This window comes from Sparus aurata, unplaced genomic scaffold (assembly GCF_900880675.1).
Source record: "Sparus aurata unplaced genomic scaffold, fSpaAur1.1, whole genome shotgun sequence".
NCBI classification, from domain to species: domain Eukaryota; kingdom Metazoa; phylum Chordata; class Actinopteri; order Spariformes; family Sparidae; genus Sparus; species Sparus aurata.
Window position 1 is genome coordinate 8,533 of NW_022045212.1, and position 13,162 is coordinate 21,694.

Consider the following 13,162-nt stretch of genomic DNA (forward strand, 5'->3'; position numbering starts at 1 on the left):
TCTCAGGTCGATGCTGCTGTCTGCTCACCTGCTCCACAGTCGAACACACTGCAGCTCATCTTCATTTTAACGTACATGTGTATTTTAAAGTGCAGTCGACCTCTTTGGGGAAAATAAGCGTTTCTCGTGGATTTCTCTAACACACCATCTGTTGAAGGTTTCACTGTTTTTAGGCAGATATTCCAGATAACTGTTTATCTTCAGCTGTCATGGGTGCAAACTGGTGAAGTGAAACTCCTTTATTGAAGCTCTTTAAAGCAGCGAGCGGAGCGTCGGGAGGATTGGAACATGAGTGTGTTCATCAGTCTGTCAGCTCTGACAGCTCCTCTCTGAGGACCTCAGCACAGACAGAAGACACGGCAGCAGGAGAAGCTTTCTCGTGTAGAATAGATCACAAACAGGCTCTTTGTCCGCACAGCCAGGATGTAAGTTAATCCTACATTTCCCAGGACAGTTTCAAACGTTGGTGGAGTAGATGTGAATCATCGCTGGACCTCCTGCCAGACGGGCCCGACAAGACAGACACATGAGAGCTTTATGAGAGAATCAGCCAGAAACTCTGACAGCTACGCACATAACTAATGAAGTGAGGACAGGTTCTGATTGGACTGAACGTTTGACGGGAGAAATCTTTATTGTGGGATCATTTTAATTAGAGAGCTCAGTGGTGACGCAGCTCTGTGAGGCTGTTCACACCAGGCCCGGAGGAGTTCTACCAGGCCCGGGAGGAGTTCTACCAGGCCCCGGAGGAGTTCTACCAGGCCCGGAGGAGTTCTACCAGGCCTGGAGGAGTTCTACCAGGCCCGGGAGGAGTTCTACCAGGCCCGGGAGGAGTTCTACCAGGCCCGGAGGAGCTCTACCAGGCCCGGAGGAGTTCTACCAGGCCCGGGAGGAGTTCTACCAGGCCCGGAGGAGCTCTACCAGGCCCGGGAGGAGTTCTACCAGGCCCGGGAGGAGCTCTACCAGGCCCGGAGGAGCTCTACCAGGCCCGGGAGGAGTTCTACCAGGCCCGGGAGGAGCTCTACCAGGCCCGGGAGGAGTTCTACCAGGCCCAGGAGGAGCTCTACCAGGCCCCGGAGGAGCTCTACCAGGCCCGGGAGGAGTTCTACCAGGCCCGGGAGGAGCTCTACCAGGCCCGGGAGGAGCTCTACCAGGCCCGGAGGAGCTCTACCAGGCCCGGGAGGAGTTCTACCAGGCCCGGGAGGAGCTCTGCAGGCCCGGGAGGAGCTCTACCAGGCCCGGGAGGAGCTCTGCAGGCCCGGGAGGAGTTCTACCAGGCCCGGGAGGAGTTCTACCAGGCCCGGAGGAGCACTACCAGACCCGGAGGAGCTCTGCAGGCCCGGGAGGAGTTCTACCAGGCCCGGGAGGAGCTCTGCAGGCCCGGGAGGAGCTCTACCAGGCCCGGAGGAGCTCTACCAGGCCGGGAAGAGTTCTACCAGGCCCGGGAGGAGCTCTACCAGGCCCGGAGGAGCACTACCAGGCCCGGAGGAGCTCTGCAGGCCCGGGAGGAGCTCTACCAGGCCCGGAGGAGCTCTACCAGGCCCGGGAGGAGCTCTACCAGGCCCGGAGGAGCACTACCAGGCCCGGAGGAGCTCTGCAGGCCCGGGAGGAGTTCTACCAGGCCCGGAGGAGCTCTACCAGGCCCGGAGGAGCACTACCAGGCCCGGAGGAGCTCTGCAGGCCCGGAGGAGCTCTACCAGGCCCGGAGGAGCTCTACCAGGCCCGGGAGGAGCTCTACCAGGCCCGGAGGAGCACTACCAGGCCCGGAGGAGCTCTGCAGGCCCGGGAGGAGTTCTACCAGGCCCGGAGGAGCTCTACCAGGCCCCGGAGGAGCTCTGCAGGCCCGGAGGAGCTCTACCAGGCCCGGAGGAGCTCTGCAGGCCCCGGAGGAGCTCTGCAGGCCCGGAGGAGCTCTACCAGGCCCCGGAGGAGCTCTGCAGGCCCGGGAGGAGTTCTACCAGGCCCGGAGGAGCTCTACCAGGCCCGGGAGGAGTTCTACCAGGCCCGGAGGAGCTCTACCAGGCCCCGGAGGAGCTCTGCAGGCCCGGAGGAGCTCTACCAGGCCCTGGAGGAGCTCTGCAGGCCCGGGAGGAGTTCTACCAGGCCCGGAGGAGCTCTACCAGGCCTGGGAGGAGTTCTACCAGGCCCGGGAGGAGCTCTACCAAGCCCGGAGGAGCTCTACCAGGCCCGGAGGAGCTCTGCAGGCCCGGAGGAGCTCTACCAGGCCCGGGAGGAGCTCTACCAGGCCCGGAGGAGCTCTACCAGGCCCGGGAGGAGCTCTACCAGGCCCGGAGGAGCACTACCAGGCCCGGAGGAGCTCTGCAGGCCCGGAGGAGCTCTACCAGGCCCGGGAGGAGCTCTACCAGGCCCGGGAGGAGTTCTACCAGGCCCCGGAGGAGTTCTACCAGGCCCGGGAGGAGCTCTACCAGGCCCGGAGGAGCTCTACCAGGCCCGGGAGGAGCTCTACCAGGCCCGGAGGAGCACTACCAGGCCCGGAGGAGCTCTGCAGGCCCGGGAGGAGTTCTACCAGGCCCGGGAGGAGTTCTACCAGGCCCAGGAGGAGCTCTACCAGGCCCCGGAGGAGCTCTACCAGGCCCGGGAGGAGCTCTATACCAGGCCCGGGAGGAGTTCTACCAGGCCCGGGAGGAGTTCTTCCAGGCCCGGGAGGAGCTCTGCAGGCCCAGGAGGAGCTCCAGGTTCTACAGACAGTCTTCATAGTGGTCAGACTGTATAATTACATCGTCACGTGACACACTGCAGCCACAACACACTGGATCTGATCCGTCTGGTCCAACAAAATCAGAAAGTCTATTATTTTATCTCTATTGAAGTTAGCCAGCGCAAAACAGGAAGTTAGCACAAAACAGGAGGTAAGCCAATGCTAAACAGGAAGTTAGCCTGCTAACAGGAAGTTAGCAGGTGCTCACACTCCGCTCAACACTGAAGAGCGTTCTTATCAACAGGAAGTGGAACTTTGTTGGCTTCAAAGTGTCACTGAGCAGCTTTCAAAGGAATGAACGAGGCTCCGCCTCCAACAGGTGTCCAGGTTTAGTGTAACGTCATTGGTTCACAGTGATGATGTACATGGATTTGCATTTCTTCAGCACTTTTCAGATCTACTGACCCTCCCTGACGTTCAAGAGACCAAACATGCAATCAGTGAAACAGTCGACAGGTTAATTAACCGCCTGATGTGATAACCCTAACCTCTGACTCACTCCGGTCACACACTGGTTATTAAAGGTGAACAGAACCTTCAGAACCTTCAGAACCTGCAGCTGTTCTCAGTCTGGACATCTCCTCTGCTCTCCCACATTTTCTGTTTATCTGTCAGTCAACACACACACACACACACACACACACCCACACATGCACACACACACACACACACACACACACACACAGATATCCTCTGACAGCTGATTGGCTCTCTGAGCCTCTGTGTAAATGTCACGAGTGGCTGCTCACAGCAGCTTTCAGCTTTAAGTAGAAACTTCATTTGCATGAGAATGACGACGTAAATGAACCAGAAGAAGCTTCAACAGAGCGACCTGCAGCGCTCGTTACTCGCCGTCCTCAGCCTTTAACGAGGAGACAAAAGAAGTCATTAACCACGCCGACGCCAAACATCAACACACGCGCCGCAATCATACTGTCATGTTGAACACACAGCCGCTTCACATCAGTCTGCTGAGGAGGAGCAGAGAGCGAGGGAGGTGGAGGTGGTGGTCAGGAGGGAGGAGGTGGAGGAGGGAGGAGGTGGAGGAGGGAGGAGGTGGTGGGAGGTGGTGGTCAGGAGGGAGGAGGTGGAGGAGGGAGGAGGTGGTGGGAGGTGGTGGTCAGGAGGGAGGAGGTGGAGGTGAGGATGGAGGAGGTGGTGGGAGGTGGTGGTCAGGAGGGAGGAGGTGGAGGAGGGAGGAGGTGAGGATGGAGGAGGTGGTGGTCAGGAGGGAGGAGGTGGAGGTGGTGGGAGGTGGTGGTCAGGAGGGAGGAGGTGAGGATGGAGGAGGTGGTGGGAGGAGGTGGTCAGGAGGGAAGAGGTGGAGGAGGGAGGAGGAGGTAGAGGAGGGAGGAGGTGGGGGTGGTCTTGAGGGAGGAGGTGGAGGAGGGAGGAGGTGAGGATGGAGGAGGTGGTGGGAGGAGGTGGAGGTGGAGGTGAGGATGGAGGCTGACGAGGTTATCGTTGATGTCACAGAGAGAGGGGGCTGTGATTGGTTGTTAATGAGGTCATTGATTAGTTTGCGGCTGATGTCATGGCTGAATATTAGATTATTAACGAGCTCATTAACGAGGTCAGGTGCATGGTGCAGCAGATGACATAATGAGATCACAGGTGGTTCAGTCACGTGATCATTCTGGGATGATAAGTTGAAACAGGAAGTCACCAGATCAGACAGACGACCGTCCTCATCAGACATGCTGACGACTCGTTAGCAGAGACCTCTAGTGGCTGCACTCATTATTACAGCTGCAGAGAAGGAAGTCTGCAGAGAGGACGAGGAGAACCGCAGGAGGAGAACCGCAGGAGGAGAACCGCAGGCCTCGCTGCTCTCCAGGTGTGAAACCAGAAGTCGAAGGTGAGTGAACGAGTCGAGTGGAGCTCACAGTGAAGCTGAAGCAGCCGGAGAACCGACAGTCAGCAGCTCCGTCACGGTGGCAGTCAGTCATCAGGAAGTACTGAATTACAGTTACTAAAACAACGCTGTAGAACTGTTCTTTAAGTCCTACTCCCGGCCCGCCTGGTCCGGCCCGATGTGCTGTTGATAAATATAAAGAGAAAACCTGCAGCCGAGTGAGAGCCTCAGCAGCTGGATCAGTCTGTCAGCAGGACACAGCGAGCTGATGTTCAGAGTCAGAACAGAACTGTACTGACATGTCAGGCAGCAGAACCACGAGAGCAGTCCAGTGAGCAGAGTGATCATGTAACTTAACATCATCTGTGATGGAGGTGACGACAGAGAGTTAGACGCTGTCTCGGTTCAGCTCAGAGAACCTGAACGTGTCACACAGGAACTGATCCGTGAACAGTTTATAGTTTATATGTCAGCCTGCTGATTTAAAGTCTGACAGAACTTGAGGCCGAAACGTTTCCTCTGTGCTCGTCTGGAGTAATCTCTCCCATCTGGTTCAGATAGAACTGGATCTCTTGTTCTTTAATGTTTGAATCAGAACCACATCCAGAACCATGCTCTGACTGGTTATTGTCCTTCTTCATCATAAACTGTCTGCAGTGTGGTTGAAAGCCTGTCAGCTAGTTTCAGTATGTTCCTCACTAATAAACAGAACTGTGGGTTCTGTAGGGTCCACTACACACCCTCGTCTTTAAAGAACCAGGGATCCATAGTGTCCAGTTCTGTTTGGAGAAGTGCCGCCTGTCATAGAGACGAAGTAGGGAAGATAACGAGCAGACATACCTGAGCCCGCTGTGTGAGCCGCTGGACATTTTAACGAGGCGCGGGGACTTTTTAGTCGTGTTTGTCGAGACCGACCGACCATTGTAAACCGGTTCTGCTCTCCGGGGGCAGCAGACGTGCTGGTCCGATGTCCCCTGCTGAGTTTGTTAATGAGCCGTTAGCTGCAATGATCAGATCTCATGGTCATATTAAAGGTATTAGGATTGGGAGGGAGGAACATCTCATATCTCCGTATACTGATGATATTTTGTTATATCTCCACGACCACTTTAATTTTATACCATTTATTTTGTCTCTATTTGAAAAATATGGGAAGTTATCAGGCTACAAGGTTAATTGAGATAAAACAGAGATAAAGCCAATTTCAAATTTCGACCTGCTTTACTGAGGAACCATCTTAATTGGAAATGGTCGACTAAATGTATTAATTACTTGGGTATGTTTATTCCGAGAAAACCGGAAGACACCTTTAATTTGAATTATCTTCCATTAGTTAATAAAATATCAGAGGAATTTACTTTCACTTTCGCTTTTCAGTCCACCGTGTTTTTCCCGAACCATCAACCCTGCTTCTTCTTCTTCTGATTCCCTTTCTTATTCTTCTGCCGCCCTCTGGATCAAGACTACAGGTGCCATCGACGGCCATAAATCAAACAATGCGTGTTTCTTTTTTTTTTAATACCGAGCGTTAATCGCACGTTAAAAAAATGAACGGCGTTAAGAGGATGTTGCGTTAACGCGCGATTAACGCGTTAACTTTGACAGCCAATGGTTTCTAAATATTTCATGTTCATGGAAAAGAATAGAATCCTTTGATATGTATCCATACAGTTTGGAACATTTACCATACATTGAGTTCAAAGTAGTGGATAAAATGACCAAGAATCCTGTGATTTTAAACAGCCTCAGCATTTGGAAGTTGTCTCTGTCAGGCTGTAAGATTCTCTTTCTCCTTTGGAAGAACTTAAGTATTACATGCTGTATGGATGACACTTTTAAATGATGGTATGATGAAGGTATCCAAGAACTGTGTCATCTGTTTGATAATGGGACATTTCTTTCATTTGCTCAGCTGCCACAGAGATATGGATTACCTCCCTCACATTTATTTAGATTTTTTCAAATAAGACATGCAGTCAATGTTAAAAATGGTTCTCTTCAAGAAGCCACACCATCAGAAGTTGATGCTATATTAAACATTAAGAAGCAGGACAAGCAGAAAGTTATTTCTAAATGATATCATGTCTTTATTGATTGTTCTGCAGTAAATACTGATCATGTAAGACAAAAGTGGGAACAAGATGTTCATATGGAAATTCAGAAAGAGAATTGTTCTTACGTTAAGTTCATAAATGCTCTTACAATTTAAGGCATAAACTAGCTTTATTTTAGATGATACACAGGATTTATTACACTCCAGAGAAACTACGTGAAGTGAACAGAGAGATGTCATTTCTCTGCTGGAACATGTGACTCACTCTCTTTCTGTTGGAACTATCTCAGTGTTTACATGTTTCCATTCCACTGTCACCTCGTTTATGTCTTTTGGGAACTAGTATGTCTGACAAGTGGAATACACATCAGAGTAGGTAAATAGATGTTGCTATGTTGGCAGGCAGGACATGTATAACTTTAAATGGAAGAATCTGAAGCCTCAGTAATGGTGCAGTGGTGGAATGAACCTTTAAGCTACCTCACACTGGACAGTGTATGTTACAGGAGTAAAGACAGATCCTCAGACTTTTTAAAATCTGGCAATCTCATATAGAATTTACCTTTATGAGTGTTCTGGATCAATATTATAGTAGAAATGTTGTGATCTGAATGTAATAATTTGTGTTGTGGTAGTTTTTGTGTGTTGTGAGTGGGTTATTTTACACTTTTGTCGTTTTTTGGTTTGTTTTATTAGTTTCTTATTTTTGTTGTCAGTGTCTGATTTGTTTGGAGGATATATGTCTGGTATCATTTTGGTTCTTTGATTGTTGTCTATATAAAATCTATAAAAAATCTATAAAAAAACAAACAAAACAAAAACAAAACCGGACGTTTGGTGCCGTATCCTGTTATGTGTCGATGTTTCAGCCACAGTGTCTCCTCTCATTTATCTGTGGACTCCAACCCAACAACACTGAACAGCTCCACCCGTCCAGAACCCTCAGGTCTCAGTCCACCTCCACCTGATCAACCACCACACCACCCGACATCAGCAGGCGGCCACATGTCTGATGTTCAACTGCTTCTCAGATACACGTCATGCAGACCAACATCAAGTCTTTAAGAACAGATATGAGAGACGTACAAGTGTGTGTGTGTGTGTGTGTGTGTGTGTGTGTGTGTGTGGCTCGACTCAGAAACACACCACATGTCATACATCACTCACACTTACCGTACAGGATGGTCACCATGGAGACCGGCATGACCAGGATGCCGAGGAGCATGTCGGCGACTGCCAGAGACATCAGGAAGTAGTTTGTGGCGTTCTGCAGCTTCTTCTCCAGTGACACCGCCAGGATCACCAGGATGTTCCCCATCACCGTGACGGCAATGACCACTAGAATCAGGAGCGCCGCCCAGTTCTTCTCCACCCCCGTCTCCAGAGGCGGACACCCATAAATCCTGCCGCCCTCCTCGCCTCCGCTGTTCCTGTGAGACCAGTTCCCAAGCTGAGCGTCAATCATGTGACAGTTCGTCACGTTGTTGATCCGCTGGGCGCTCTGCTCGAACCCACGTGGAGGCCAGGTGTTGGACTCCAGAGCGGTGACGGCTCCGACGGTGTTAGAGATCCACTGAGACACGTTACCGCCACGCAGGTTCATGGTGAAACCCCTCAGGACCGCCACCGGGAAACTGGGTCAGAGTCGAGGACGGAAGCAGGAAGTCATCATTCACCTGCCTTCATGTGGTCTCCCAGGTGAACACCGGAGATGTAACAACATTGATCACTGACGGCATGAAATGTAGTTTAATGCACACCGTCAGTTTGATCGTCCCAACGCAGCGGAAAGAAGAAGAAGAGATCCAGTTGGGTTTGAAATCTTCCAGACCAAGTGTTGGAGTGATTTCAGCTCATGTCTTCAGTCTCGTCTCGTCCTGTCGTTACTGAGTCCATGTGAAGTGAAGGTGGAACAGCTGCAGGTGTGTGAGCTCTGTCAGCTCTGTCTGCTCTGTCTGCTCTGTCAGCTCTGTCAGCTCTGTCTGCTTCGAGCTCATCATTCAAACATCACATCAGCTTCAGGCTCCTGCTTACATGGACGGACTACTTTAAGTTTGACACACTGATTTAAATAGAGTCCTGTGTCAAGGTGTGTTCACCTCCTACATACCTGCACAGACGTGTGTGTGTGTGTGTGTGTGTGTGTGTGTAAACCCTCGGGTGTCCTTGCTGTCTCGTGTCGACTCGTCGCTCCACCTGTGTGAGTGCAGCTGACAGAGATGGATGATAAACATGATGAGATGTGAAGTGTGTGTGTGTGTGTGTGTGTGTGTTCCAAACACACACACACACACAACTTTGTCTTCACACACTTGATGAGAGGCGTCCTGACTCCGGGTGAAAACACTCCTCTCCTGCAGAAACAGTCAGTCCTCCTCAGCACCACAGAGCTTCTTCCTCTGCACGTCCTTCCTCGTCTTTAATTCCACTTTGCTCTGAGAGAAAACAAACAAACAGAGAAGAAGAAGAAGAAGAAGAAGAAGAAGAAGAAGAAGAAGAGGAGGAGGATCTTCTGTTCCTGGTGTCGTCCGTCAGCAGGCTGCAGAGGCTTCAGCTGATCTCAGAGTCACTGAGTCGTCCTCGGAGACGACGAGGAGCTGAATGATTTTCTCCTCTGCTGCCTCACACTCAGCCTCTCTCTCTCTGTCTCACCCAGGGTCTCTCGCCCTCGTACCGTATTGGCTCTCTCTCTAAAGCGCCTCTCGTTCTCTCTCCATTCATCGCATCTCTTTTCTCTTGCTGAGTCTGTAAATCCTGTTCGCTCTGGTTCCTCTCTCTCTCTCTGAGGAACAACGTTCATCTGAATTTAAAGAAAACCTCCAGATTAAATCCTGAGCTCGTCTCCACGTCACCGCTGGATGGAAGCAGCACAGTGCACATGTGGCTGCACATCTGTACGCTCAGTCCTCAGTGTGATGTGCTGCTGCTGTGGTTGGTTCAGACACAGAAGCTGCTTGGTTAGAAAACATCATGTTTGTGTTAATGAACCTGTTACTGAATCCACAAACACGCCAGCGTCTCAAACAGCGGCCTCATGTAACGCCACAGACACGTATGGAACACATCCGCCGTTTGAACCAATCACAACTGCCATCATTTTATTTCAGCGACTGAACTGAGACGACCAGCAGGTGGAGCTAATCCTCCAGCTGAGCCCATCAAACCACAGAAGAAGAAGAGGAGCCAACAGGATGACCAGGGTGAAGATGAAGCACACGCTGTTGTTGATCATTCTTCCTCCTGACAGGACACGTGACGTCACGTGTCACGGTGGCGTCCGTCTGTCCGTCACACCGCTGTGGCGTCTCTTCACTGAGCAAAGCATTGTGGGTCCAAACAGCCACAACAGTGCGCTGGCTTCAGACTGCAGCATGTGACCAACATCCTGGTCTTTTTGGCAGACTGTCTGTCACATACTTCATATGAACATCACAGTATTTTTGTTGCAAACCCTGAAGTTAGCATGAGCACAAACAGATTTATGACTTTATTTATCTTTTTAAATGTCCAGTTTTTTCACAGGTAAACTGGGAACGTGTGCCGTCAGAGTGAAGAAACTAAATGGAGTTCACAGTATCTGTCCCACAGATGAACACATCCAGCCTTTCTCCACCATGTGACCCTGGAGGGCCTCCGTACCTACCTGATGAATGAGTTTGTCACTTAAGGCCGTGTATCTCTCACGCTTCACATCGTGACCACCGCCTCAAACATCTGTATTATCTGTGACATCAGCAGAGAGACGAGGACCGTGTGACTGACTGACATCATCAGAGCAGTGAAATGGACATTAATCTGAGTGTTGGACGTGAACACTGTCCCAGCGGTGACGACAGGTGTTGTCTCACACACAAACTGTCTGTTAAATCATGCTGAGTGTAATTCTGAGTTCCGCTGACGGTCTCTGTTAGTTTCCCTTCAGGTGAGCTGCAGGTGAAGCAGACGCAGTGAGAACAGCTGCTGATAGAGGAGCTGTTCACTGAAGCACATGTTTGTTTGGCTCCTTTCTCTCTCTGACTGAATGGATGTCATGCAGCCTGTGAGGTAACACCATTTTACTTTTGTTTCATCAACATTGATGACACTGACAGAGAAGACGTTCAGAGACGGTCTGTCCTCCTGCAGCTCTCACAGCTCTTTATGTGAGACGCTCATCAACTCTTTGTGTTCCTCCTGAATGAAAGCCTTCAGCAGCACGATGGCCGGCTACCTCGCAGCACCTCCTCGCTGCAGCAGGATATTTAGAGAAAAGTGTTTGGAGCTTCTCTGCTCTCAACTAACGCTGCTGACGTTAAAGCTAGCCCAACTGGAACAAGACAGATTAATCCTGAAGCTCTTCATGTGTTAACAACAGTTAGCGGTTGCTAACGAGTGTCTGAATGAGACTACAGAGGTTGTCGGGGACATTAAACGTCCTCACAGCGAACACGGAGACTCATCTACTCACTAGTCCGTCTTTACAGGCCGCTTTAGTTACACACTGTTCTAACTCTGACTTTACAACTTGTACATTGATCAGTTTATAGAAAACCTGGATAGTAACTGTGCAGTAAGACTCTTAGTGGTGGAGACGTTTCAGTCATGTGACCGTGATGTCGTCTGTTTGTAGCCTAGCATTAGCTTCTTACTGCTACACAGTTAATTTACGTTCATCTGTGGAGATGATCTGGATCAACAGAACCTGGACGGGTCAGAACCCAGTTCCCTGATCCCACAGAGGAACCAGAGAGATCTTCACCCTCAGAAAGTGTTTGCTGTTGTCTCTGATACGTGATGACAGGAGAGCCAGCGCTGCTTTCTGCTCAGAGATTCAGTGTCTACAGTTTAAGAGACGTGGAGGACATTAAGTGTCCAGAGTGACTCCTGCTGACTGAACGAGTCTCTTTAACTCAGAGTAATTACCGTCTCCCTCGTCGCCTCGCTGCGTCTCACTGTCTCTCATTCTCTCCATCATTTACTGAATGTCCTTCTCTTTCTAACTGTCTGTCAAACTCTCTCTGACTCCGTCTCTACAGTTAGATTTTATCATTTGTCTCCTGCCTGTTTCTGAGTTACACCATCAGAGAGCCTCTCACAATAAACCTTTATTGATCAGTCAGTGGATGTGTTGTGTCGACCAGGTTGTCTTCAGCCTCTGACTGATCGCAGTCTGTTTGTTTCTCCGTCACGATCAGTCAGCTGTTCAACAAGACACTCAGCCGTCTGCCACACTCGCTGTCACGTTTAAATGTTTGATTGTTGTTTCTAATTAAGAGGTCTGAATATCATATGAATCATGTGACTTGTTGTAGCTGTAACCTCCCTCACATTAAAACATTAACCTCCTGTTTTCCTCATGATCTGTTATAAGTCAGCATCAGTACCGACTGCAGAGACAGAACATGGAATCCTCCTGAACCGCCACAGTCCAGATGTCACGGGTCAGTACCTGCAGTCACACAACAACACAATAATCACACTAGAGATGTGACCATGCTGATTTACCTAAACACTGTTTCTAATTCTGTATCTGATATAGAATGAACTAACTAACACAGGTGAGAATAAACCTGGTTGTCAGAGGAAACAGAGTATTGAGGGAGGAGACGAGTTAACAGCACCAGAACCAGAGAGCTTGTTGGGTCGGAGAGGTGGGAGTGTCAGCAGCTGTTCCACAGTCAGTTGTATCAGGTAGAAACACTTTGAACATGCTAACACATCACCACAGAGCAGACCGGACCTCAGACCTCAGACCTGCAGGACCTTTTTATATAAAACAAGATGTGACCTACATCGTCAGTAGAAACAAGCGTGGAGATTATAGAGAGCAGAACCTGTGAAGCACAGACTGAACATGCACCTGCCACATGAAGCTGGAGTCAGCTGACCCACACAGCTGGTTCTGATTCTGAGAATGTTCAGACATGTAGTGGCTGCAGATCAGAAGGAGCTGACAGAGTACTGACTTCTTTAAATCTGAAGGATCAAACTTCAAACAGCTGCTGCACACACACACACACACACACACACACACAACCACACACACACACACACACACACACACACACACACACACACGCTCACACACACACACACACACACACACACACACACCGTGGCCAGCCTGGTAACATTAGAGAAGAGGGGGATGAGCAGCAGTGACAGAGGATGAAGATAATGGAGATAATGGAGAGAGATTCACAGATAAACATCCAGTCAGCAGCTCGTCTTTCATCCTTCAGCCCTCCAGAAGAGCTCAAACACACACACACACACAATGAAACACACACACACACACACACTCACAATGAAACACACACACACACACACACTCACAATGAAACACACACACACACACTCACAATGAAACACACACACACACACTCACAATGAAACACACACACACACACACTCACAATGAAAACACACACACACACTCACAATGAAACACACACACACACACTCACAATGAAACACACTAGATGCACTCTTTCTGTCAGGTGAGACAGGTGTGACCTTCAGCCTCATCCTCGTCTTCTCTGAGTGGATGAACTGA

The 13,162-nt window shown here is 50.2% G+C and overlaps 1 protein-coding gene across 1 annotated transcript; it reads right to left on the reverse strand.

Annotated features, from left to right (window-relative positions):
- Positions 1 to 7,576: 7,576 nt before the first annotated feature.
- On the reverse strand, positions 7,577 to 9,384 carry LOC115578203 (5-hydroxytryptamine receptor 2A-like). Its single transcript, XM_030411073.1, has 2 exons — positions 7,801 to 9,384; positions 7,577 to 7,650 (listed from the first exon to the last, which is right to left on the reverse strand). The coding sequence occupies exons 1-2, from the start codon at positions 8,228 to 8,230 to the stop codon at positions 7,577 to 7,579; spliced, it is 504 nt and encodes a 167-aa protein (XP_030266933.1). The 5' UTR covers positions 8,231 to 9,384.
- Positions 9,385 to 13,162: the final 3,778 nt, after the last annotated feature.